This window comes from Pseudochaenichthys georgianus, chromosome 1, assembly GCF_902827115.2.
Source record: "Pseudochaenichthys georgianus chromosome 1, fPseGeo1.2, whole genome shotgun sequence".
In the NCBI taxonomy this organism is placed as follows: domain Eukaryota; kingdom Metazoa; phylum Chordata; class Actinopteri; order Perciformes; family Channichthyidae; genus Pseudochaenichthys; species Pseudochaenichthys georgianus.
The window spans coordinates 33,576,903-33,603,169 of NC_047503.1; the positions used below are offsets into that span (position 1 = coordinate 33,576,903).

Genomic DNA, 26,267 nt, shown 5'->3' on the forward strand with positions numbered 1-26,267 from the left:
GAGTCGGTGTGCTCTTTGCTTCTTTGTGTGCACGAGTCTGTGACCTCCAAATGACTGTTCTGATTATCAACGTGTGAATGCCTGGATACCCATGTTAGAGTCAACTTCATAGAACCTGCAGGTCAGTCTTTAAATGTCGATGGTTTGATCATTTGTAAACTACGCCTATTTGCTTTTTTGTAGTTAATTATGAAGCTGCAGCCAATTATTTATCTTAGCGTACACTGTAGACTGGACACGGCTTGCTTAGCTCAGTCTAAACATAACAAAACCATTCAGCCAGCTAACTATTTAATGGGTCAGTGTGTAGGATTTATAGGCATCTTACAGTGACTGCCACAGCTAGATGAAAACCCCTCTGCTCACCCCTCTGCTCGCTCGTCGGCGAACTACCAAGGCCTTCAGGCCGCCTCGCCAGTAAATTGCTCATGGCCTGTCAGACACTAGCGGCTCAGTTGGTCCGTTAATGAACAAACACACAATTATTTTAATTATGTTGTCATATTGCCTATTATGCAATCCAATCTGGATTAAGCACCAACTACATTTCCGGTGATTATACACTAATGAAAACAATTATGAATATTATATTTCAATTCTGCCAATAAATGACCCTAAATAAATCCTACACACTGGTCCTTTAAACCTTATACATTGTTTGTGTAACCCTTGTAGAAACATCTATATGTGGTTTATTGGCCGGTTATATGTCAGACTATTTAATTCAATTTTCTGAACAGGTTTAGAGTTTGGAGGCTTGAAGGATCTACTGGTTGGTTGCCTGGCAACATTACAGAGACAAGAAGAGATAGATTGACACTTAATGTCCCGTAACATCGCAACAAGTCAATTTTACACTTTGATTATTGTACGGCTTTAAAAGTGTCAGGCTAGCTGTTGCAGTCTTTGTACTGAGATAAAATATTGCTGGCTGTAGCTTTAAAAAGATGATGAGCCTATTTCCCAAAACTGTATCTAAAAAAAAATATATAGTACTGAATTAGAGATTTTCATTTTAATACATATTAGTTCACCTATTTTAGCCTATATAATTTTTTAACGAAAGAGCTTTCACTCAAGCTGCAAGACTTTCTAAATCCTTCTTTTCTATTAATTATGAAACTATTGACTGACCTTTTCAAGGGAAGGATAAATGCTGGTGTGGGCAAGTGGAAAAGACACAGCAGTGCATCACCTCCGACTAATTGATTTGCCAGCTGCACTCGTGAACTTTTCACTGTGATCTGCACTGTGACAGGAAGTAATCAGATATCAATTTCTGAGACCAGTGGTTTTCAAAGGTGCCCATACATTTGAATGAGGTAATGATTTAGCTAAGATATACCCTAGAGAGTGAAGCTGAAGCTTGCCTGAGATCTAAAAAAACCTACACACTGCCAGTGTCTGGCTGCAGGAAGCAATGCCGCCTGTAGGAGAGCTCATTCCAGGTCACCCACTCTCTGTGGGCGAGAGAGGGGGAGAGGGTGGAGAGTGCAGGAGAGGGAGGGAGACAAAGTAAAAAGACAGACTAGAGAGAGTATCTATAACTCGGTAAATGCCACCTATCACACGGTTGTGCTCCAGATAGAGAGCCTTGAATAAATGTCTGTTTATTTTGTTGCCATTTATTGACGGAGTGATTCATTTCCTGAGTCTATATAAAGCCATGTGCTGTAGCTACAATGCAATGGCAGTGCCTCAGTCGGAGAAAAAAAGGAGGAAGAGTCGAGATAAAAAAAAAGAAGACATTTATCTCGTAGGCTCATCATACAGTCATCAGGACGAACGCAGCCCACCTACTTTCTTTACCAACCAGCTTACTTCAGTTGCATAGAAACACTAAAGTGAATCATACTTTTGTGGATTTCTATTGTGTTTGCCTGTCAATCAAACGGACTGATGATGGTCCGATAAGTGTGAGCCGCCTGTGTGAAGATGCAAAGACATTTTAATGGAAGAATCAGCATGTAGGGACTTACAAAGTTAGTGAGTAAGATGCATACAATCCACATAGCTATTCTTAATAAAACATACAAATTGATTGTAAAAAACACAACCCAAAGTATGCCATCAGGTCTTGTTGTCATGGAAACAATGTGCTTCTTACTAAAAAGCTTTTTAAGCAAAGTTGACAGTAACAGGCCTTTATGTACTTGGTTTCAGTTAGCTGTGCAGCTAATTAGCAGCGTGTGCTTTAAAAGATTTCCATATTAGTTGCATCAGCTGCCTGTGCCGGGTGTGTGTGTGTATACGGTATGAGCCACTGTGTGATTTGGGTCTGCTGCACATCAGTCTGTGAATGAGTAGATGGCATCCTGTAGTTAGTGTGGCCAGTTGTTTATGAATGGGGACTTAAGTAGCCCAGCACAGTTCTGCGAAACATAAACCATAATACATCTGGGTTGCGCCTCTTCCAAAACAAAAGTGGTGACACTGAAAAAGTCAGTTACCATGGATACAAAATTTGCCCACATCAATTTTGTCAGAGGCCTTGTATAATCGTTCTCTTTCCTGTAATTTATTTATCTATTTATTCATTTATTTATATATTTATTTATCAGTTTGTTTGTGAGCCTGCCTGCTGGTTACATACAGTAGTTGGAGCTGCTTTAATTAGACTCTGTTTCCTCCCCTCAATACAGGAATATTGCAGTGCTGGACTTTGACTGCTAACCAAACAACATTAGTGCAATGAGCTTAATAATTATACAGAGTAATAACAAAATAGTTGACACACTACCCATTATCACAATGGGTCTCTCTTATTTTAAAATATTATATTATCACTCACTGGGCAGCTGGCTCACTGGGGCGTTTGGATGCTGTGAAGCCAAATCTGAACCTGAGCTGAGTGTCTGTATGTGTGAGCGTGTCCGGCAGCGTCTCCGCATCACGACATGCCTGAGTAACTCCTGTTCAATGTTGGCCCATGAAAGATGCATAACAGCTGAGCCCGGTGGTTATAAATCAGTGATAATAACGGGGATGCCTGTTCAGAGAATTTTCAACACTGTGGACCTGCAACTGTCTTCAAACGGGGCAGAGCTGACTGTCCATGTGTTGTGCTATGTGCACCGGATGAGTGCATATGAGAAAGAGAGATTCTCAAGACTTTGCACCAGAATCCTGAGAAAGGTCACGTCCCAATAAGTGTTTTAGGGAAGTCTGCAGGCATGAATTAGATCATATTTAAAGAAACTGAATTTCTTAAAAGCGTATTTATGTTGGCCCTCTATAATGATTGTATTTATTTGGAAATAGCTTAATGTTTAATATAGAATAGGAAGAGCTTAGGCATACTGTACTCTATCGTTACTGCTTGTTGGTTAACATACAAATAAAAGCTGCTGTTTTAGCCTAAAAGCCTCTTTAGCATTCTCCACAGATCCCAGGGGGTATGTCCTGTGTCCAGCCTGTCCCAACAGGGCGCCTCTAATGGGTGAAAAGGAGCAGGAGGAGAGGGTGGTGGGTGGGATGGTATGAAAGAAAGTCAGAGCCATTATATTTGAAACCCCAGGAATTATTTCCTCAAGAAAAGTGGACCACCATTCACTCATTATGTGATCTGTCCCTCTCTCTTTTATGTACACGTTATGCAATCGTCTGTTTCTTTTATTTCAAGCCTTGGAGGCTCTGACGGAGGAGGACATCAACAGGTGGAGATTTGTATTCTGGGGATAAAGGAGGAGGAGGAGGAGGAGAAGTTTTCCTTAATAATAAGCCCTTAGGTCTGCTTACACAGGGCTGTTTTTTTTGCCTCAAAGTGTAACTCAGCTTATAACAGCCAGTCCTAGATCCCTGGCCTGCTAACATGGCCCCATGCAGTATCTACACCATCTGTCCGCTATGGGACTCCAAGGGAAAACTCAGAGGGAGATGCAGAGAGAGGCACGGGGGAGAGCGAGGGGGAGGGGGGGGGGGGGGGTTGTCAGCCCTCCCCGAGGACCCCCTGTGCTGCAGTTTTGATCTGCTAATTATGTTTAATTGAGGCTGTGTAATTCACGAGCGTCGGCTCTATTTTCTCTTATCTCACCCGTTTAACAAACCCCAGCTCTGACGAGAGAACATGACATATCATCAGCAATAAACGCTTCGGTGCAGTCATTTTGAAGGAATCTGTATTTTATATTTTGGGAATAGGGAGCCCTATGATTGGTTTACAACAGTTCAGCGGAAATCAAAATGTTTTATCTGTGCGCAGTGGATGCTCTGTGGAGCGGAGGCGCGACGCGGTGACTTGTTTGACGCCGAGACGGTCGTCACAGCCCAAACACACACACAACCACACACACTCACACACACACACACACACACACACACACACACAGATATTAAGAGACGCTTGTCAAAACGCATGCTGTTTCGTTTGGCGAGTTGACACCAGGTGATAAACGACGGATGATGGTGTGCGCCATACCTCTCTTGCGTCCTATTTTTGGGGAGAAGACATAACAGGAAAAGCGACGCGCATATAGGCAACAACCTCGAGAGAGACACAAGGACAAGACACATCAGTTTTAACGAACTGTGAAGTTGAAGTCGCTTTTTTTCGGAGGGCTAGACATGGACAAATGTTCCTCTTGCGCGCACCCTCTCAACTCACCGTCGTTTTGATATTTTATGACGAGGAGATGAAGTCACCCAAGTCACCCTCCACCACTACCCCCCTCTCCACCCTTCACCACACCATCATTTTCTCATTCAGGCCCGTTGCCCATATGTTTAATTAACTAGGCTGATGTGTAAGTACCTTCAGCCAACGAAGCGTGGGCGGACGGGCTGCAAAGAGACTGCCGGAGAATATTTCCTTATTCCTCTCCACCCAGCGCTCTATCTGCTGCCGGAGCATCACCTCCGTCGTGCGGCGCACAGAGCTACAAAAATAACTCGACCCCTTTAAACTTATTCTGAATTGTTTAGGGTGTTATGGAGGGATAGTGCGGTGCTCTTTCGGAGAGCGCGTGAGAGAGTGGGAAAATACAGAGGGAGATAGTGTGTTTGAGGGGGGGGGTTATATACGTGCCTGCGTGCGTTTTGATGTTATTTGTGACGGAATCCCCCCTTCAGTCTCTAAGAATCCGCGAGCGGCCTGAGGAGGAGGACAAGAGAGGAGGAGGAGGAGGAGGAGGCGCGCGGACCTGTCCACGAGCCCTCACTGCGGAACGCGCGGGGCTGCCGCTGGAGATTCCAAACCAAATAGTCTGATTTTGGATTCATGAATCTCACTGATGCCCGCACCTCCACGGCGTTTCTTCTTCCCCCTTCTTCCCCCAATCCATCTCTGCCGTTGAGTGGACGGTGTTTGACATCTTAACCGAGAGGAATACTACCAATCTACCGGGGGTGAGGTGCTGGTGGAGGGGGGTGGTCTTCAGAGGCAGACAGGTGGATTTATCCGTGTGGAGGTGGTGTTTTGGGGGGGGACTGGATGGAGGAGAAATTGATGGATTAATTTGACGGAGGAGAGTCTTATGTGATTCCCACTCCTGCCGAGGGCACCCGAATGGAGTAACAGGCTGCAATGTCATCTCCACCTGGCCGCCTGGAGAGATGTGTCACGGGAATGGGGTGAGTTGGATTAATTAGTGTTTTTTTGGCTTGGGTTCAAACTAACTCGCTTCTCTCGGGGGTGATGCTGATATTGAGCAGAACTAGTGGGGGTTCAGTGGTTTCCAATCTGCCCGCACACTCGCTCTTCTTTAAAAGTGGAGCATATAGGCAGGTTGGTGGGGTGGCTGTTTGTTTCCCTCTCGTCGCTCATTTCGTTCGTCCGAGTCCCCGACACACAAACTGCTGCTGCCCTACATAGCGAGCCCGGCACCGGAGAGGAGCGTGAGGGGAATATTCGCTTCGGAGCCACAGGCTGTTTTTAACGCGCCCTCTCTTTTCTCTCTCTCTCTCTCTCTCTCTCTCTCTCTCTCTCTCTCTCTAACACACACACACACACACACATACACACACACGCACGCACGCACGCACGCACGCACACACACACACACACACACACACACACACACACACACACACACACACACACACACACACACACACACACACACACACACCGTCCTACCTTTGAATTTAACTTGTTTTCCTCAAGCCAGTTTTCCATTCAATAAGCCCTAGACTAGTCTCCTCTCCCCCAAAAGATGAACACACGCACTTGTGCTCAAACATACATAACAACAACGCGCGCGCGTGTACATGCACATACAGGCACGTGGACTGAGCTCGTATTTGATCTAACTCTAACTGTTAAAATGCTTGTGAGTCACGAGGAATATTGGGTAGTGTGTATCGCTCATTTAGGCACCAGCATGTAGGCGCGCGTCCTTTTTATAGAACAGAGTCGAATTCAACAAGTCTGCGATTTTGAGGGCTGCAGTCAGTGCAATAAGCAATAGCATTTTCTATGTCCTTGTTTTTCAGATCAAGTTTGAACACTTTTCCTCTGGTTTCACTGACGCTGTGAGAAGGAACCACAATGCCAGTAAACGGACAGGTCATGGTGGCTGCCTGCACGGGCCCTCAGACCACGGCAGTAAAACTCAGCATTCATCGCACGGACTCCGAAGAAGAAGGCGCAAAACCTCCGCGACCGCAAACCTGCAGCAGCCGCGCTTTGTGACACCGAAGGTGAGTCCGCGTGTGATGGGGGAGACTCACCGCCAGAGCCGCTCAGACACGGCGCCGAGCGACGCTAAGCGGCGCTGTTGCATCACATTATCCCCGGCTACTGATGAGAGGCCGTGTAATGAATTCATATCTCAAATTACAGTTTTCAGGCTTTGAATGCAGTCACGTTGTAGAAACACATTTTCTTCCGTTTTCCTTCAGCTTCTCGTGCCAAGTCTGACACACGAAGTGTCTTTTCCTTCTCTCAGGGACATTGAAGCCATCACACACACACACACACACACACACACACACACACACACACACACACACACACACACACACACACACACACACACACACACACACACACACGCACGCACGCACGCACGCACGCACGCACGCACGCACACACACACACACACACACACACACACACACACACACACACACACACACACACACACACACACACACACACGCACACTCACAGATGTTACATGGGGGGTAACTATAAGAGTCTGATATAGGAGCCTGAAGTGACAGTAAGGCACTAATTCCCATACATCTCCATCACACTTAAGTCATTTTAATGGTATTTAGCATAAAAAAATAGGTGTGTGTGTGTGAGTTAGTGTATCATTTATGCAATTGCAGACTCATTGTGGGCTTGTGGGGAATGGGAAGAGAGGCTATGCTTGAGCTCAGCAGTAGCCTATTTTCTTGAATAGTGGGATGACACAAAAAGAGATCAACTCTGTAGGGCATTGAAACGCAATAGAGTGGGAGCAGTGGATGTCGAAAGCTGTTGCTGTCTCCAGTAATATAAATATATTGTGCAAAGCGGCAATATATATTCTGATTGTGTAGCACCTTGAGAACCACAAAAGTATTTTATAGTAAGCCGACTTTTCTATTCACTTTCTTTTTGTTGACATCACTCCAGAGTGTTTCCTGTTCAGTTGGGTTTTGTATTTTCATCTCTCTGCTATTAACCAACTACTGAAACAAAGCCAGGGAAAACATCAAATGAAATATTCCCAGTGATGCGATGCATACTATATTCTGACTCCCATTTTGGCTCCAGCATGACATAGTGTTAAAATTATGTCGAGATGCATCTCACTGAGGTGTTCACTGAACCATCCTGTTGTTGGCAAAACAGGTAGTTCAGAGCTCGTTGGGTAAGCAGCTTGTAGTGAGAAATGAAACTGTGCTGTTCTGTTTCTCTGCAGTTAAAGCTATTTAATCCCTCACATTAAATGTTCTGTTCTCAACATGTTGTCGTGCTTCCTTTAACAAGATGGCCCTCTTGAGATTATTTTGATGGCACCAAGTGAAACTGGTGATATTCACACAGACGTTAAGTTCTTGTACCCTGCTCTATGCATGTGTTGTTGAAGAGAGTTTTCTCGCAGATAAAAAGCTGAGATAGGTGATGAGCAATCTGACTGCTCTGTGTCATCCTGGACTCAGTGTTATGGTTTTTAATTGTGTGCAAGACATTTTTAGAGCCAGTGCCCAAAATTAGCTCAAATCTACATAATGCCTGCAAGTGGGAAAAGGTTCAGAGAGCACCGATGCAGAAGTCTCTTTATTTTCATGAAAAATGCAGATTTTACCCCCGTTGAACCGTTTTATTGAAGTGGTCCAAAAGTATTTCAATTATAATCATGCATTTACTGTGTCATCGTCTCGGAGAATATAGTTTATCAACGTAATAGCATAACCTTGAGATTGGCTGTTTGATCATAACACAGCACTGAGAGTATTGCGCTGGTATCTTTCAGGTTATTTTATAAATGTTGTTTTTCACAGCTCAGTTAAAGCCTTTTGAGTCACAAACACTAGGATAAAGCCAACAAATCTCTCCCTTGTTTTCTCTACTCCATTTTCTGTGAACATTTAGAGGATTTTAGGTAGGAGTACACACACAAGATTGCAACCTGGAGCTTATGAAGAATAATTATAAAGACGCTTAAAAAAGAGAAAGCCAAAGAACCTGTGGGTGGAATGTGCACCTTCCTGCCCTGCATTGTATGTATTTGTCCTGAAGGAGGTATTGACATATCCTGAGATAAGAGCTACAGCAAATAATCCCCTTATCTGCACAGCATTTTTGGTTGGAGCTTACTTTCCACTGAAGTTGACAAACTGCATGTTTTGAAAATAAGATTTCTGATGATATGGTTTTGTTGAGAACATTAATGCTAACCTGAGTGCAGCCACAGAGCCTCTGGCGTGGCCCTGAGCTTCAGCTGTCATCTGCTGACTGAGTGCTTTCTTTAATGCCAATTAAACCTGCTACTGTGCCTGCTCTCGATCATTTTGGCCCGACTACATCTATTACCGTTTGACTTTCAGTGGCAAACAAATTGGCTACATTTTATTGCCTGGTCCGAAGAATTATCAAAAGTTATGCGCTTTCACATTTTACAGCTCTGCCTTTTATGCAGTCACAGGTCAGAAGCCGCTCACATGAAGTTTGAGCGGATAAAAGAGAGCGTTTTCATTTTCCTGTAATTTCCAGAGAAACGCACTGAGTGACATATGATAATGAGTCATTTGACCCCCACTGATCTTCTGTATATTGATGTGTGATAGTACGGTCTCAGACACAAGTTAATAACCCAAAAGCCTCTTAAGAACGTGCTCGGTTTAATCATTTAATCAAAACACAGTTGGTGATCTCATTTAATGAGTTAGTGAGCCGTAGTGGTATTAAGTAGGGTTTGACTAATACAGGTTTGTGAACTGATATTTTTAGAATGAAGTGGGGCACTCTTTGTTTTGTGATGATGCTCTACTTCTGTTTGTCAGACCACTTCTTGACTTAAAACACAAGTATACAGTATTTTTACATTATTTGACTATAACGGTTACATTGAATGAATAGTGATCTTTGAATCATCAGTGAACCCCCTACACTTATTAAATAGTAAAGAGAAATCAGAAGATGCTGGTATATTAAGTTCAACACATTTAGCTTTTCTAATGAGCTTTAAAGTCCTGCAGCTTGAAGATATTTAAGAGGCCTGTGACTAAATGTTTAAAGCTTACACACACGTGCATCAGTGTGTCTTTAATGTTTAAGTATTTCCTTCAAGATTCCAGATCTTATCTCGCTCCAGCCCAACTTTGCTGATAAGATTGAAGTAATCGGATTGTAATAGATCTGAAAATGCAGGTTTTTTAAACCTCAAAAGTAATAATTGTAGTTGCTCAGGCTCTGATTTTAGAGATCAAATCCTACTTTTGATCAATCTTAAAATTCATATCTGTGTTTTTCGTGACTCAAAGGCAGATCGTTTTGCTGCTGAAAATCAGGATAATCTTGATCCTTCTTGAGAGGTGGTTTCAGTGATTATTTAGAGCAGGGGTGGGGAACCTTTTTCCCCTCAAGGGCCATTTCAATTTTTACAATATCCTCAGTGGGCCGTACAAATTATTGACCTCTGCTTAAAAAAACTAAAATCACACTCCATTAATTTCATTCTGTGCAAAGAAAAAGCAACCTCCTAATCCAGATATCTCACCATGACTCGCGTATGCATGCACGTGCACGGTGTGGCGTGACCACCAAAACAGAAAGATACGGACACAAGATGTGTGCAAATGTATTTAGTTTCCTATCCATGTGAACATGATTTAAGTGGGCCCCCCCCTTCCTCTAGGGGGGTCCGGGGGTATGCTCCCCCAGGAAGATTTTTTTTAAATATTGAAGTTAAAAGCACCAATCTGGTGCACTTTGAGAGCAACATGAGGAGATCTATGGATACATCTCTCAACACCCATATGAAACAGAACTGGAAGCAGATTTATTTTTCTTTATGAATATTTGACAAATCACTCCCCTTTCAAACTGTATTCTTCTTTATTAATAACAACTTTTTTTTACTGTCATATAGTATTGTATACCTGTTTACTTTATTCTCTTATTTTTTTATATCTATAATGATCATATAAAGATGTGCCTTTACCTCATTGGTTGTAGAAAAAGCTTCTTATATTCGTTAGCATAGCTAGCTAACAAGATGCTAATAACAACAAAGTTATTGACTGTATGATCAGCATGACAGATGAACAGATCGCCACTGGGCTTTCAACTAAAGACACAGCCACGCAGAAACTGCGGCATGTGTACGGCTCCTTATGGGTGCTGCAATTTCTGAAGTGCTGGAGTGGCGTTCTGGTGCTCTCCGTCAGAACTGCACCCCTGTCAGTCGAGACATATACCACGTGATGACACGTTAGGCTCGTGTTGTGTTCAAGGACCCTGACTTGGCCAGGAAAAACAGGCACTCGCTTGTTTAATTTGTTTGCGGTCTAGATTTCTTACATTTTTTTCTTGTTTGCGTGTGTTTATAAATTACCTCGAGGGCCGTACCAAATTGTCTCGCGGGCCGTATAAGGCCCGGAGGCCGGAGGTTCCCCACCCGGAGGTTCCCCACCCCCTGATTTTTGAACTTTTATTCTTTATAAGGCTGCATGAATTAATGTTATTTTAAAGGTCCACTATTATACTGTTTTTCACCAATATATTATAGCTTTCAGATATATATATAAAACTTGTCTCTGAAGTGATCAGCTCAAGATCAGCTCATTTTCAGACAGATTTTTATATAAATGGATCAGGACAAAAAGAGAGAGAATCTTTTTTCCTGAAACTTTCAGAATCTCTTTACACAGAGGGGACACATGTTTATGTATAAAAGACATGAAAAAGTGGGTTTTGCATAATAGGTCACCTTTAATGTTATATTAGCTTGTTTCTTCAATTTAGAAAAGCTTTGCAGAAAAGCAATTTCGTTTTAGATTACATTACCAAGTCAGTGACAGTTTGAAAGTTCCCTTATAGGGATGTGAACTTAATTTCTTGCTCTTCAGGCGATGTATTGGCAGACCGTCAGACCTCCGACAAAATAGGTCTCTGGCTCAGCTCACAGTGACTGTTGATGAATGTAAAAAAGAAAAACCTGAAAGCTAATCCATTTGGGGGACAGATCAGACAGAAATGTGAAGAAGCAAAATAATGTTTTAACATTACTGCTTAGTCATTTCCCCTATAGACCATTTCTCAGTTGTAAATGCAAACATTCTCAATGTGTCCCAGTTTTTCTTCCCTGTGTTTGTGACTGACAGGAAGTGGTCCCAAACATTTTGCCTAAAAAAGAAATTCTGCTTGAGGACTTGTTTTGTTTATAGTCCTTGTCCATCATCTCTAAGCAGTGTAATTTTCAGGCATAAAACACGAAATACAGGAGTTTTTTCAGGGGTGCAACTGTACACTCAAGTCAAGATTCGGTACAACTTTGTTTTTGCAGAATCAGATGGACGGCATATTGTTACTGAACAAGATTTGACATTGGATTGGTACATTTCTTATTTTTAAAGCTTCATTATGTGCACATGTCAGCCACTTGACTGCAACATAGCAAGCTGTAAAGACAACATTGACATATTATCTCCTTTTGAATGTTATGTTTTAGCAAACAAATGCTTATTTGCACTTCCAGCATACATTAAGCATCTTTCATATTCATTCAGGGATGTGCCTGTGCCTAATGAATGTCCAATATTGCCTCTCTGTCTAGTCTTTACCAACTCCTGGGGGAAATATCTTACTGTTTAGCTCCTAAATGCTCTGCTGTGTTTATTAGCAAGTCTCTAACTGCTGTGTGGTGCCGGATAGGTAGCACATATTTGGTTTATAAGAGTTTTCTCACTTAAAACACCTGCATTTTCTGGCTGGGTTGATACAAATGTTGAACCAAAATAGTACATTTGCAAGCCAGAAAACCAAAACAATGACAGGCACTGAAACAGTTTAAAAAGCTGAAATGAACTACAGGGTTTGGTGACGAATTTCAATCAAATTGAACTTTCAGAAGCAACACTTTAAACATTACATGAACAGCTGTGATTTGATCCATTATTTATTACAAAATGTTGATTAGTGTTGCTTTGATACTTTTATGTTCCTATTTAAAAGTCAATAACGTCATTATTGATAGGCAGTGGTCATTGTTAAAAAAAGAGGCACACAGATGTTGTCCCTTTTGATGTCAGTTTTCATCTTTCAGTAAAACGCTTAAGGCTTTCAAGAGGGTGGATGTTTCATTTTGGATTGTAGCCCCCTGCTGTGTCTGTTTGAATAGGGTGCTTTATAGCTTGATTAGTAAACACCAGTGGTGGGCCGTCAGGGCCAGCAAGGCCTTCTCTGCTGGCCTAAACATCATCAGAATATAAATTTAATTTTGATATATTTTTTCCACAAATATGTATTAAATTATTCCCCATAGTCTATTATTTTCATTTCATAGCTTTCCTCTTGGTTGCGCTGCTTCCAGCCTCAGAACAAGATTTGGAGGGCTGGCCTTTATGTTAGAGCTTTTATCCAATCATATTTCAGTCATAATGTGTTGCCAGGGTCCAAGAAATCTGCCCTTTGGCCTTCAGAATCAACAGTGCGGGCGCCTGTAGCTTAAAGTGAACGGAAACAAAACTGTGGCGTTAACCAATCAGATTTTGAGTTGGCGACAACGGGCCAGCTAGCAGGCGTACGATGACGTCAGCACGTGCACGTCTTTTGATTGGATACGCACTATTGAGAGGCAGAGCTATGTAGAGCTAGCAAACTGAACTTGAATTTGAACGAGCTAATTTGTGTAGATTTCTACAAGCTGTTTTTTTTCAACCCACAATGGCTGAAGGAGGAGAAGAGATCGATTTGGTCGCAGATATAATTACAACGCCATTTTCAAGACAAACTTTTCAAGAAAAGCTAGACATTGTGAGAAGAGAACGGCCAACCCCGACGCTAGCGAGCCTATCGCAGCGGGGAAAAGGGTTTGTCCGCCACTTTCAAATCACTAACTACGAGCGGTACCCCTGACTCACAGCCTCCGAGAGGCACTGCAAATTGTACTGCTGGGAATGCCTGCTATTTGCAAATGATCGATTTGGTGTTTGGAGCCACACTGGATTTACAAACTTGAGTTGTCTAACCAAGGCAGCAACGAGACACCAAAGCACGGCTGGGAGGATGGATTTTGTGTTCAAATAATCAGTTGTTTTGGTGAGTACAAAGCATTTTATTTTTTATTTTAATATATTTTTGTCATTTTATGTCGTTAATATTAAATCAATATTAACGAATTAATATATATGTAATTAAAATGACAAATATATAAAAAATAAATGTTTGATGCTTCTGCAAGAGGTATAGAGATGTGTGTGGCGCACTGGCTCAGCTGTGCAGTAAAAGTACTCAAGGAGACTTGTTGAATTGTTTTGGTTTAACCTTTATCAAAGTGGACATTCAGGGCTAGGAATACACTTTCACCACTGTCGCAAATATATCCTCATGAACAAATGCAAATTAATTGTTTGTTTTCTTTTATTTTCAGTGAATAGTTTGTGTCTTTATCGTCACGTTTCTTAAATGAAACTGCTTTGGGTGCGACAATGCGCTGTTTAGTGAACAAACTTGTTAAAGCTCACATACTTTTGGTGGACTTAATAAAACTTTGTAGACTAATGCCTTAAAAGCCCCTTTTATTTTTAAGTTTTGACAGTATCCAAGCGATCTTAAAGCTGGTAGTTTAACACTCTTAATTGTAAATGCGGATATATTGATTATAAATACTTCGGAAATATTAATATAACTCTGTTGTACTTGACTATGTTAAGGTGATGCAACGCCCGGTTATACTGCGTTTCTGTCTAAATGTATAGTTTCTAGAGCCATGGCGTCATAATGATGGTATTAAGAGGTGGAATAATTCAGGTAGGACTGTGTCGGACATCACTGAAGGCTAGGTGTGAAATGCACGGCCCGCCACTGGTAAACACAACATGTGGCTCGAAGAGTGAGAACATTTCAAGCTTGGTAGGAGGCTTAGTTGTTACCTTAAATAATGGCTCTTGAACCTTTCCTGTCTAAAAGGTGTTTCCAAGCTAAAAAAGAGGCTTATGGGAGCCTCAGCCTCAGCCTTCTCTGGCCCTGTTATTTTGGCCAACTTAAGACCCAAAACCTATATTCCAATGTTATGCTTTTACGCTTTTACAGACAGATTTCGGCTCACACTGATATAAGTCTGGCCTAGTTAAGACATTCTTCAGCATTTTAAATCCAATTTGATTCAGTTTTCCAGAACAGATCAGTCACATAAATGTATCAGTTCTACTTCACTTCTTCATTTTTCTCCATCTGGGATCATCGTGAGTGGTTCAAGGAAAGATTGTTTCTACTCAATTTCATGTTTTACATAGAGCACAATTAGCTCAATGTGGCTCTGAGATGACTAATACATTTAAAACAATGTATACTAGAGGAGATTACCAACCCAGTCTCACAAAAAAACGTGTAATAACTACGTTGGTCCACAACGTAGGACGTAGTATTTCTACAAAAACGCCTCTGAAATGGTAAGATCCCTACGTTTTTTTTCACCATTCATTCCAATGGCTGGCGTCTATCTTCAAATTTCTCCCTGCAGAAAAAAAAAACATGGCCGTACTTCGTTTTATTCTCGGTGTAAAATGCCTATTTTAAGGTTAGTTTGGCCATTAAAATGCGTTTTGATGTCATTTGATGCGAGAAATATGAGTTGTTATTTCAGATTATGTGTGCAGTGGATGCACATGATCTTTAGTTTGCTAGTTATTACGAAGATTACTTCAGATAATTGTGTCTATATAACGTTTTCATTGTCACCAAGGTGGTTGCTAGGTATGCTGCTATCGATATTATTTCTGTTATGTTGTGTAACTGTTTAATGGTGTTATCTTTATTGCTACCCCCTTCCCCGTGAATGTGTAGTGTTGGTCCACAGCGCAAACATATTAGTTTAATAAAATCCGCATCTAAAATTGTGGCATAGATACGTTATTTTCCCCTGTGCAATTCTCCATTTACTCAACAATAACACATACATTAATTATCCTTGTGTTTATTTATTTGTTTGATTAATAAACACAAGTTGGAGTCCGTCAGGACCGAGGGTCGGAGCAGCTCATTTGCTTTACAGAATATTACACCCGGAAGTAAGTATTCTCTCCGCTTCGCTTGACAAACCCCGTGATAGTCCTCAAGCTCTGTGATTGGAGAGTGTGCCGAGCGTCGAACAGCACTTGAAATGGGATGGAACCACGGCAGACTGTCCAAAACTGGATTTGAACGGGTCCACGCCGTCCCCCCCTTCCCCACCCCGTCCCCAGAACTACACATGCTGGCTATTGTGTTTCGCAACATGTTCTATGGCACGTCTCTACTGGGAGTTGTAGTTTTAAAAGACGTTTTCGTATTTCCCATAATAAGAAGTGGCCAGTATTAAACGGTGTACATCCCTAGAGGTTTAGGGGATTGGAAACACTCAAATGTAAAACATATAATTAATAAATGGGTGAAAATCGCTTGTGCCCATAATGGGCAGCATTACCCACATGCCAGCTAAGGTCAGAAGAGCTTTATTTAACAGCTGGTCTTATGTTTGTGACCCCTCCTGTTGTTAATTGATAAGCCTGAAACATGCACTTGTCAAGGTTCAGAGGCACATTTTGCAAATATGGCAGTAGCCATCGATCATCTTAAGATAAGATATACTTTATTGATCCCAAGTTGGAAACATTTGCGTTACATCAGCATGTGTAACAGTTGTAAATATGCAGTGGTGTTTATTTGTAAATCATTTAGTATAATCACACAAATTCTGTGTTTTATATTCAACAATTCTGCGTTCTTTATTTATTGATTGTTCAATACCTGACAAGATGAGAAACTTTGGTCGCAGGTTCCTCAACAGTGCATTACAAGACATCTATCAATATGTGTGTACCTCCAACATTAAACTGTTGTATTCTGCACATTTCTTATACAATCTACATACATCTTATATAAGAGTATAATACATATGTATAATATCAGTTAAAATAAGTGCTTCAACATAGTTAACATTGCTAGAGGTATACACAAAGATTCAGTAATCAACATACTTTATAGGGATCCTATTAATATCTAATAATAAAAATACTGAAATTCAATAACATGCTTTAACCACTAGGTGTCCCTTTATATCAGTTGTGCACCTTTATGGTGTAAATACAGCCTATCTACCAATTGGATCAAATATAAAAGTCAGCCGAATTAGTGTTGATACTGCAAGGAGACGTATTGTGTGAAAAGAAATGTAAGATGTTGTTTAATGGCTGATATATTTATGATCCACGTTACGTTTTCAGTGTTGGCGGCAGTTCCTCATGTTTGTCTAGAAGTCTTCTCATCAGGGCTCTATAAATAGAGAACTACGGCAGATATGTAATATTTAATGCAGCCGAACCGTGTATTACAATGCCGTTATGTGATGACTTTCAAAAAGAAAAGCAAGCACACTCGGAATAAAGTGTTTTCGGTCTGTTTCCGGTAATTGTTTATGATGATGTGATGTGAGATGTGAGACTGGAATTGCACAGGGGAAAATAAAGTCTATGCCACAATTTTAGATGCGGATTTTGTTAAACTAATACGTTTGCGCTGTGGACCAACACTATACATTGACGGGGAAGGGGGTAGCAATAAAGATTACACCATTAAACTGTTACACAACATAACAGAAATAATATCGATAGCAGCGTCCCTAGCAACCACCTTGGTAACAATGAAAATGTTGTATCGACACAATTTCCTGAAGTAATCTTCGTAATAACTAGCAAACTAAAGATCATGTGCATCCACTGCACACATAATCTGAAATAACAACTCATATTTCTCGCATCAAATGACATCAAAACGCATTTTAATGGCCAAACTAATTTTAAAATAGGCATTTTACACCGAGAATAAAACGAAGTTCGGCCATGTTTTTTTTTCTGCAGGGAGAAATGTGAAGATCGCGTGACAAAGGCTGCTTCTCAGGTCGACTATTTTCATTTCCTCGCTCCTCAGTCCTCGGTCTCACCGGAAGTTGATTTGCCTGCGCCATCTTGAGTACCGTCCCGTGGCTCTTATTTCTGCCAGAGGACCGAGGATCGAGGAGCGATCATGGAGGAGCGATAACCGAGGAACCACCAGACCATCCTCCGATGAAATCCTCAGATACTCACCCCGCCCCCTTACTGTGTATCGCTCACTGATTGGACGAGGCAGTGCATGCACTGATCTGATGCTTCTTGACCCCAGCGGAGTGAAGAAAATACATGAACCTCACGGGACTCACTCCTCAGTTTATACCGTGTTTTGTTTCAATTAATGTATCATTTAGGGTACAGAGCTGGCTGCTGCCAGACGAACAGCTGTGCAGCGTCATCAAAAACGGACGTCGCTTCACGTGACGCTCCGGAGGAAAGGACGTCCCATTGCTCTTAAAACTCATTTCCCTGCTTCTCGTGGTTTCCTTGCGTCCCTCCATGCTTCCCTGGTGGGAGGGACTAAACGCAGGGAAACGATGCAAGTGAGGGAAGCAAGGATTTCATTTAATCGACCTGAGAAGCAGCCATAGACGCCAGCCATTGGAAATGAATGGTGAAAAAAACCGTAGGGATCTTACAATTTCAGAGGAGTTTTTGTAGAAATACTACGTCCTACGTTGTGGACCAACGTAGTTATTACACGTTTTTTTTATGAGACTGGGTTGGAGATTACATACGGAGCCCCCTAGGGGACATGGAGAAGAAAAAGAAAAGTACCCCTTTGCGAGATCTCGCAAAGCCCCGTTGCAGTTTGTAGACGGTCCCTAAGCACTCCTCTCCCTCCTCAAGCTGCAGATTGTGACCAATTATTGATGTTTTGCTCGGATGACGGCGCGTATCGAACTGTTCTGATAAAAACGACTCTGTAGCTCGTTTTCTACCTTGCTATGATTGTAAAGTCATGTTGTTTGTATTTTACAACGTTATGTTCATGAGTTATTGATCCGCGAAATTCGAATCTGTCAATAACTCAGCTCAGAGGGACGTGCATGTCCCCTCGCTCTGAGTGTTCTCTTGAGGTGTCTTTCACTTTTGTGAAACCCGTGCCTATTGCCAAGCACTGATGTTATATCTTTATATTAAGCTCAAAGTAAAATCGATGAACCGCTCCATTGTTGTGATTTCTGTGTTGCCGTAGCAGCCGAACTGACCAGGAAATACATTGAGCTAAATGAAAAGTATTGCGAGATCTCGCAAAGGCTTTGCGATATCTCTTTTTTTTTTTAATAATTTTTTTTTCTTCTCCATGTCCCCTAGGGGGCTCCGTAATTACATAGGGGTACTATGGAGCTGCACAATAATAAACTGCTCCAACAAAATGGTGTTTCCAAAAGAAGAATAGTTACTATAATTCTCTTGATAAGCCAGCAGCTATATTACGAAACAAGAAACTCTGACAATGTGTGCCGAGTGTAACTGTGCCAATGATGTTGAGTCCAAAAGGAATTTCATCATTCAGCTTTAGAACAAGAGGCTTTATTAACTTCCTCATATTGTTTTTCTTGTAAAAATAGAAGTTCCTTAAGCACACATTGAATTTCATTTAAGAGAGGAAATATGTCTTAGTTCTTTGAAAGAGCTTTATATGAACAGAGATTAAACAATTTTTCAATTAAACAATTAATGAAGTTTTTCATTAATGTGTGTTATGGAGTAAAGTTTGCGAACAGAATCAAGAATGTGTTTTTCATTACAGCATTATCGTGAAGCGTTCATTTTACACCTTAAACCTCTAATAAAACGTGTGTTTTCACTTAAAAGTCTGCATGCTTGATTGTATGTACGATATAATTTAACTTTGGCTGAGCTGGCTAACTTCCTGTTGGCTTCCCGAACACATGAGGGGCATAAAATAACTACATTTTTCAACCTGATCTCACCAGAATGCGTGACTCCACCACGACTCCTTAACACCGCATTGCGTGGTGGAGTCACGAACTTTGTTACAATTACGTGTCGGCACCACGCAAACAACGCCAATGTAAAGTGAATGAGGCTCCTTTGTCGTGGTGCACACACGCATTTCTACAACGTCCTGCAGTGAGCTTTTATTTTATAAAACGTTTTTAAAATCTACTTTATAGCTTGTAGTAACTCACGGGAGGCTTCTTTTATTTTATTTGTATTCATAATAATTTTTATTTTTCGTCAGAATGTATTATGGTGCATTAGTTACGAATTTTTGGTCTAAAAAAACAGTGCATTGTGTGTAATACAACTGTGATTTTTATTACATTAGTTTGTTTTTAAGGAAGGCCAGAGCTTCAGCTGTGTCAAATAGATTGTTCCCTTTAGTTAACGTTTTTTAAAAGAACATTATATTCCGATTTGATAATGTCCCCTTTATTGTATTACGGAGAGCAATGTGAGCGTCCATTCCCATTGGATAACGCAGGATTTTACACCCGGAAGTAAGTATACTCTTTACTGTTGATTGATTTTACAGTGATATCTGCACGACTCATCAACTCAAAAACACCAGATTATCCTTGTTGATTACACAACATTGGTTGGTTTAAATTGTGTACAATGCTTTTGTAATTTTCCCCTTTGATTCGGAGAAACAAATATTTGTTCAGTTTAGGATGGCCGAAGACACTACACTACCCAGAATCCTCAGCTATTGTCTGCGTTGCCCCAAGCTCTGTGATTGGTTGACTGCATTCCATATGAAAAAAACGTTTCGTAAAAGATAAATCATACTTTATTCAGCAGTGCTTGCTTTACTCTTTGAAAGTCATCACATGAATGCATTGTAATAAATGGTTTGGCTGCATTAAATATTACACATCTGTCGTAGTTCTGTATTTGTATTTATCTACAGAGATCTGGCTCAGAATAGACCGGAAACTATTCTTTTACCGTTCTGTTTTCATTTCACAATAAAGTTAGTAGTAATAATTTGTTTTGATATTATTGTTTTTTATTAACTACTCATGTTAAGACCATCTTTTCTGTGTTGCTGTGGGGTTTTTCCATCGCTTTTGTGTTACAAATATCAAAACAATAACTAAATATATCCGTCGTAAACTAAACCAGAAACAGCAGTATATTTTATTTTGTTAACACTGTAAACTTGACAGATTTTTAACCCAAACCACCTACTGGTTAAAGCACGTTATTACACGTTTAGAGTAATATTGAAATCTTGAAAAGGGATGTCCAAAATAGCAATTATATACAGTTTTTAATTAACTATTTGTAGAGAATAACGAGTAATGTATATACTTTATAGGGATCTGCAGATAAATATTTAGTCTTCTCAAGCACCAACAATCATTACATTACATTACATTACATTGCATTTAGCTGACGCTTTTATCCAAAGCGACTTACAATAAGTGCGTTCGACCAACAAAATACAAGCTTGAAGAAAACAGAATCATAAAGTACATCAGGCTTCATAGAGCAAAAACATTTCAAGTGCTACTCAACTGGCTTCAGATAAGCCAGTCCTCCAATCAAATATCTCTCCTGATTGTTGGCACTTGACAATCACCTTCCCTGAATTTTACTCAGGTGTAACTAAAGTCTGCTTTAAGGGTTGTTTATATTTCACATCATTAATCAGAATTTGTAAAGTAACTAACATAAATGTAGTGGAGTAAAAATACCTGGTTAACCTTAAAGAAAGCCCTCAGGATTATAAAAGACCCCCATCACCCCAGCCACAAACTGTTCTGTCTGCTGCCATCTGGCACAACAGCCGCATTCTAGGAGAGGATGTGGCTGTTGTGGAGGACTACAGCACCTGGAAGTGCACTTATGGGCTGAACTGGAGGATCAACACTGACGCTGTGTACAAGAAGGGGATGAGCAGACTCTATTTTCTGAGGAAGCTGAGATCCTTCCACGTGTGCAGCAAGATGCTGGAGATCTTCTAGTCTGTTGTGGCCAGTGCACTCTTCTTTGCTGCGGTCTGCTGGGGGGGGGGGCAGCATCAGAGCCGGTGACACCAGCAGGATCAATAAAGTGATCCAGAAAGCTGGGTCTGTCATCGGCATCAAGCTGGACCCCTTTGAAGCTGTGGTGGAGAGGAGGACACTGAACAGGCTGTTGTCCATGACGGATAACCCACCCATCCTCTCCACCAGCAGCTGGACAGTCAACGGAGCTCCTTCTCCAACAGACTGCTGCAGCTCCGCTGTCACAAGGACCCATACAGGAACACATTCCTGCCCACTGCAATAACTCTGTACAATAAATCACCTCTGGCTGGAAGAGAACTCTCTGCTCCATAGTTTCTCTAATACAACCTCGCTGTACATTTTACACATATATAATCTGTTCAATATTTGATATTCCATATTCCATTGTCATATATTTTTGAATATGTATATTTACATATATAATATCTACATCTATATTTTCTATTTCAACACGTATATTTTCTATTTTCTTTTCTTTTCTTTCTATTCTTGTTTATTTGTGGTTTTGTTTTATTGTAAAATGCCTTGTCTTTTATGCTGCTGCAACAAAAACAATGTCCCAAATTGGGATCAATAAAGTACCATCTTATCTTATCTTATCTTACATCCGGACCAAAACCAGCAGACTCAGGGACAGTTTCATCCCACAGTCCATAAGACTATTAAACACCTGAACTTTGAAATAACATCCATAGCATTAATCTGGCTGCTACTTAGAAATGATTTGTCTAATATATCATATTCCAATCACTTGTATAGACTCTTATTGTACTATTTCACTTTTTACTATTTTTGTATTGACTTGCACTATTTTTTCTGTTTATCTGTTTTATTGTGTTGCACTGTTGGAGGAGCCTGTGACCTAAGGGGGGGAGGGGGGGAGGAGACGTTCGATTCCTGTTTTGAATAGTGTGCCGTCGATGGGTTTCATTCCATTTCAAAATGCTGTTTGTCGCTCAGCGTAAACTTCAACATTGTCAAGCAAAGCACATGGTGTAGTCCCAAACGATAGCTGAGGATTCTGGGTAGTGTAGTGTCTTCGGCCATCCTAAACTGAACAAATGTTTGTTTCTCCGAATCGAAGGGGAAAATTACAAAAGCATTGTACACAATTTAAACCAATCAATGTTGTGTAATCAACAAGGATAATCTGGTGTTTTTTAGTTGATGAGTAGTGCAGATAGCACTGTAAAATCAATCGACAGAGAATACTTACTTCCGGGTGTAAAATCCTGCGTTATCCAATGGGAATGGATGCTCACATTGCTCTCCGTAATACAATAAAGGGGACATTATCAAATCGGAATATAATGTTCTTTTAAAAAACGTTAACTAAAGGGAACAATCTATTTGACACAGCTGAAGCTCTGGCCTTCCTTAAAAACTAACTAATGTAATACAAATCACAGTTGTATTACACACAATGCACTGTTTTTTGAGACCAAAAATTCGTAACTAATGCACCATAATACATTCTGACGAAAAATAAAAATTATTATGAATACAAATAAAATAAAAGAAGCCTCCCGTAAGTTACTACAAGCTATAAAGTAGATGTAAAACGTTGTATAGAATAAAAGCTCACTGCGGGACATTGTAGAAATGCGTGTGTGCACGACGACAAATGAGCCTCATTCACTTTACATTGGCGTTGTTTGCGTGGTGCAGACACGTAAATGTAACAAAGTTTGTGACACCACCACGCAATGCGGTGTTAAGGAGTCGTGGTGGAGTCACGCATTCTGGTGAGATCAGGTTGATAATTGAACTGAATTGATTAAATTATGATCTCATAATCCTTCCAGTATGTTTGTAAAGCTCTTAAAATCTATTAACCGTTTAAATTCTGCTTCTTTCTGAGTGATTTCATGTTGCTTTTTTGAGCCAGTATTCATCTTAAGTTTCTTAAACCCCCTTTTCCACTGGACAAATAACACAAATATCTGGATTTCGTTAGGAATGGTTACAATTGGTATTTATTACAGGGACAAATGACTCTGCAGCAGATATTTGTCAGCCCCAGTGTCCAGTTACACTTTGCAAGATTTATAAATACAGAGGTATACACATGGCATTGCTTTGGTTATCCCTTTAAAATGTTACAGTTGAAAGCTTATTTAGCTCACATCCTTGGCCTACCTAAAAATGTTAATGCATACCCTTTCTTTGCTGGCCTGTTTAGCAAGTCTGCGTGTTTAGATAGTTCACGCAGTTTTATACATACATTTGCACCTTTACACCTGTGGCTCCTTTATGTCCGTGTCAGTCTTTCACTGGATTTCACTATTCACTGATAGCAGGAGAGGGATGTTACTGGTCATTGCAAATGTGGTTAAAAAATGTTATGATGGGATAAATGAAAATATGTTCCCACCTATACAGATCCATCCAAGGGCGTACTTTCAGGATAATGCACATGTTTATGATACAAATATAAATCCCCCATCTTGAGAAAAGTTGTTAAGAACTTCGCAGGTTCCTCCACATAAATTAAGATTTTTCTTTCTTTCTTTTTTTCTTTCCCATTATTGATTTGGTAAAAGTCCTCCATGCTTTTATCTCTTCCCACTTAGACTTTGTGAGTCAAAGGTCTCTCTTTTCTCCAATTTGTACAAACACATAAAACCTCCTGCAACACTGACTGTGCTTTTATTGATAATGCTGTTGACTTTCCTCTGGCGTACGTTTGTGAAGCAAGGTGTGCTGTGCGTGATTATGTCAGGCTATTAAATGCTATTATGCTATTAAAATAATCAAAATAATGTTACTCCAGCTACATAGACCAGCCAGCAAATCTGTACACAGATCCTAATTTAAGTGCTGCATAGTGGTGCTAAGGTAGATTTTATACTTTACACCAAATTCCCCTAGATATGCCGCTCTTTGAAAAAAAACCTGCACTGGTTTGATAAATATTTAAACAAATAACAGAAAACCTGCAATTTGTGTTGTCAATTTCCTAATGAAAAACACAACATTTGCATACCAATAAAAGCCTAAAAAATAGACCATAATAATCCATTATTGTGAAGTAGGACAGATGAAAATAACACTGTGCAATTGAATCTGTAATTCTCATGATTTGGTACATTAAAAACGCAATGACAGTGAAGCAACTGAGATGTATCTCACCATAAGTGGTCAAGTGTTAACAGCATCATCAAATAATATGACACGGATATCTTGCCAGGAAATCTTCAACAAGTCACTAGATTTATTTCATCAATGGGACCTCATTTCCTTCATGATTTAGTGTGTCAGCGTGTAGCCTTTTTTCCCCTGAATGATCTCGTTGAGAACTCTGCCAGGCAGCAAGAAGCAGAGGCCACAAATATTCCCAAAGTATCTGCAAATCATCCAAAATATAGTACTCCAGGTAAAATGCTGGTTCCAGGCTGGCGAGTGGCGACAGGTGCTGTCTCAGCCAGCTGGTGATGTGGGAACATTTGAAGCCTCTGTCTCCTCCTGCCAATTGCAGTTTTTAACAGTGATAAGCAACACATCAAAAACACATGTTGACCACACGCTGGTGCCCAGAGATGTATGATTAAAGATAGATCCCATGCTGGAGCCTTTCGAAAAGCTGTAATCAAATGTTTGCCTGGACCACGGACATTCATTATTTTCACAGCACAATTTTTCAGACCCATCCAAACCCAACAGGATCATTATGCAAAGAGCCACAATGCATTGTCACTGATAGGGAAGAGTGATGAGACAGAAATAATAATTGAGTGTTTTCAAGCCACTCACAGGCTTCATCAGCGTTAGATTTTTAAACATATTTAGCATTAGAGTCTTAATTAATGACTATCATGAGCATAAGGGACGCTCGCCCCCATTTCTCAGTCGTAAATCCCCTAATATATTTCACATCAGTATCATAATTCATTACATAGAGCATTTGGCAGCAATGGAAACGGGTCTGATGATTATGATTGGAGGAGTTTTTTTTACTTAACCCTTCGCCTTGAGGTTTTTCTAGATTTTATACTTTGTTTTGATGTTAAGGGAGATGTTTCCAGTTTATATTCTGTTAGTGTCTGTAGTTGTATCAGGCTAGTGTGAGGGGGTGAGCAGATCTGCTTTATTAAAATATTGCATTTTTATCTGATTCTTTCATAAGTGTGTGGAAATATTCATTTTCTATTTAACTCACTACATGGTTTTATTTCAGTAACACTTTACTACTCTATGATATTGCAAAGTCAAATAGATTTCGACCCAAAATATGGGAAAATGCTTATATAGACAGATCTAATTGCCAACAATGTCCTCAATAGCTTAAAATGTATTAATTCACCTTAATGTTTTCATTAAGTTAGATTTTCTTTCTGTTTGCATAATAGATGATAATTACACTAAGACCATGAGTTTTATTGAACCTTCTGCTGCTATAGACTTTTTTACTCGGTCCAACGAAGCAAGATTGCTGTCGTGACTGAACAGAAGAGATTCTGGCTCTTTTCCCAACATGAGACCGACATGCGAAACTGGCAGCACATCACGAGATAATGTGCATGTCTAATAGGGGCTTATGCAGAAAGGGAAAAAAACATGCTGCATGGACAATGTTTTCTTCATGGCAAAGTAAAAAATGCTATTTTTAAATACAGTTATGTGAACAAGCATGTTAATAACAAAGGAATAGGACCAGCTGAAATGTCCATTATTGAAGCATCTACAGTTTTTAGCAGTCGTCTTTCAACATGTGTCTGGCTTCAAAAATGTCAAACCTATACTTTTAGCAATATG

The 26,267-nt window shown here is 40.4% G+C and overlaps 1 protein-coding gene across 1 annotated transcript in view; it reads left to right on the plus strand.

Moving 5' to 3' along the window:
- Positions 1 to 4,846: 4,846 nt before the first annotated feature.
- grin2ab (glutamate receptor, ionotropic, N-methyl D-aspartate 2A, b) overlaps positions 4,847 to 26,267 on the plus strand; it is a 143,158-nt gene continuing 121,737 nt past the window's right edge. Inside the window, exons 1-2 of the mRNA XM_034084548.2 lie at positions 4,847 to 5,568; positions 6,430 to 6,636. Of these exons, the coding sequence (XP_033940439.1) occupies positions 5,551 to 5,568; positions 6,430 to 6,636 (225 nt within the window). The 5' untranslated portion in view covers positions 4,847 to 5,550. The remainder of the gene's footprint in view (positions 5,569 to 6,429; positions 6,637 to 26,267) is intronic.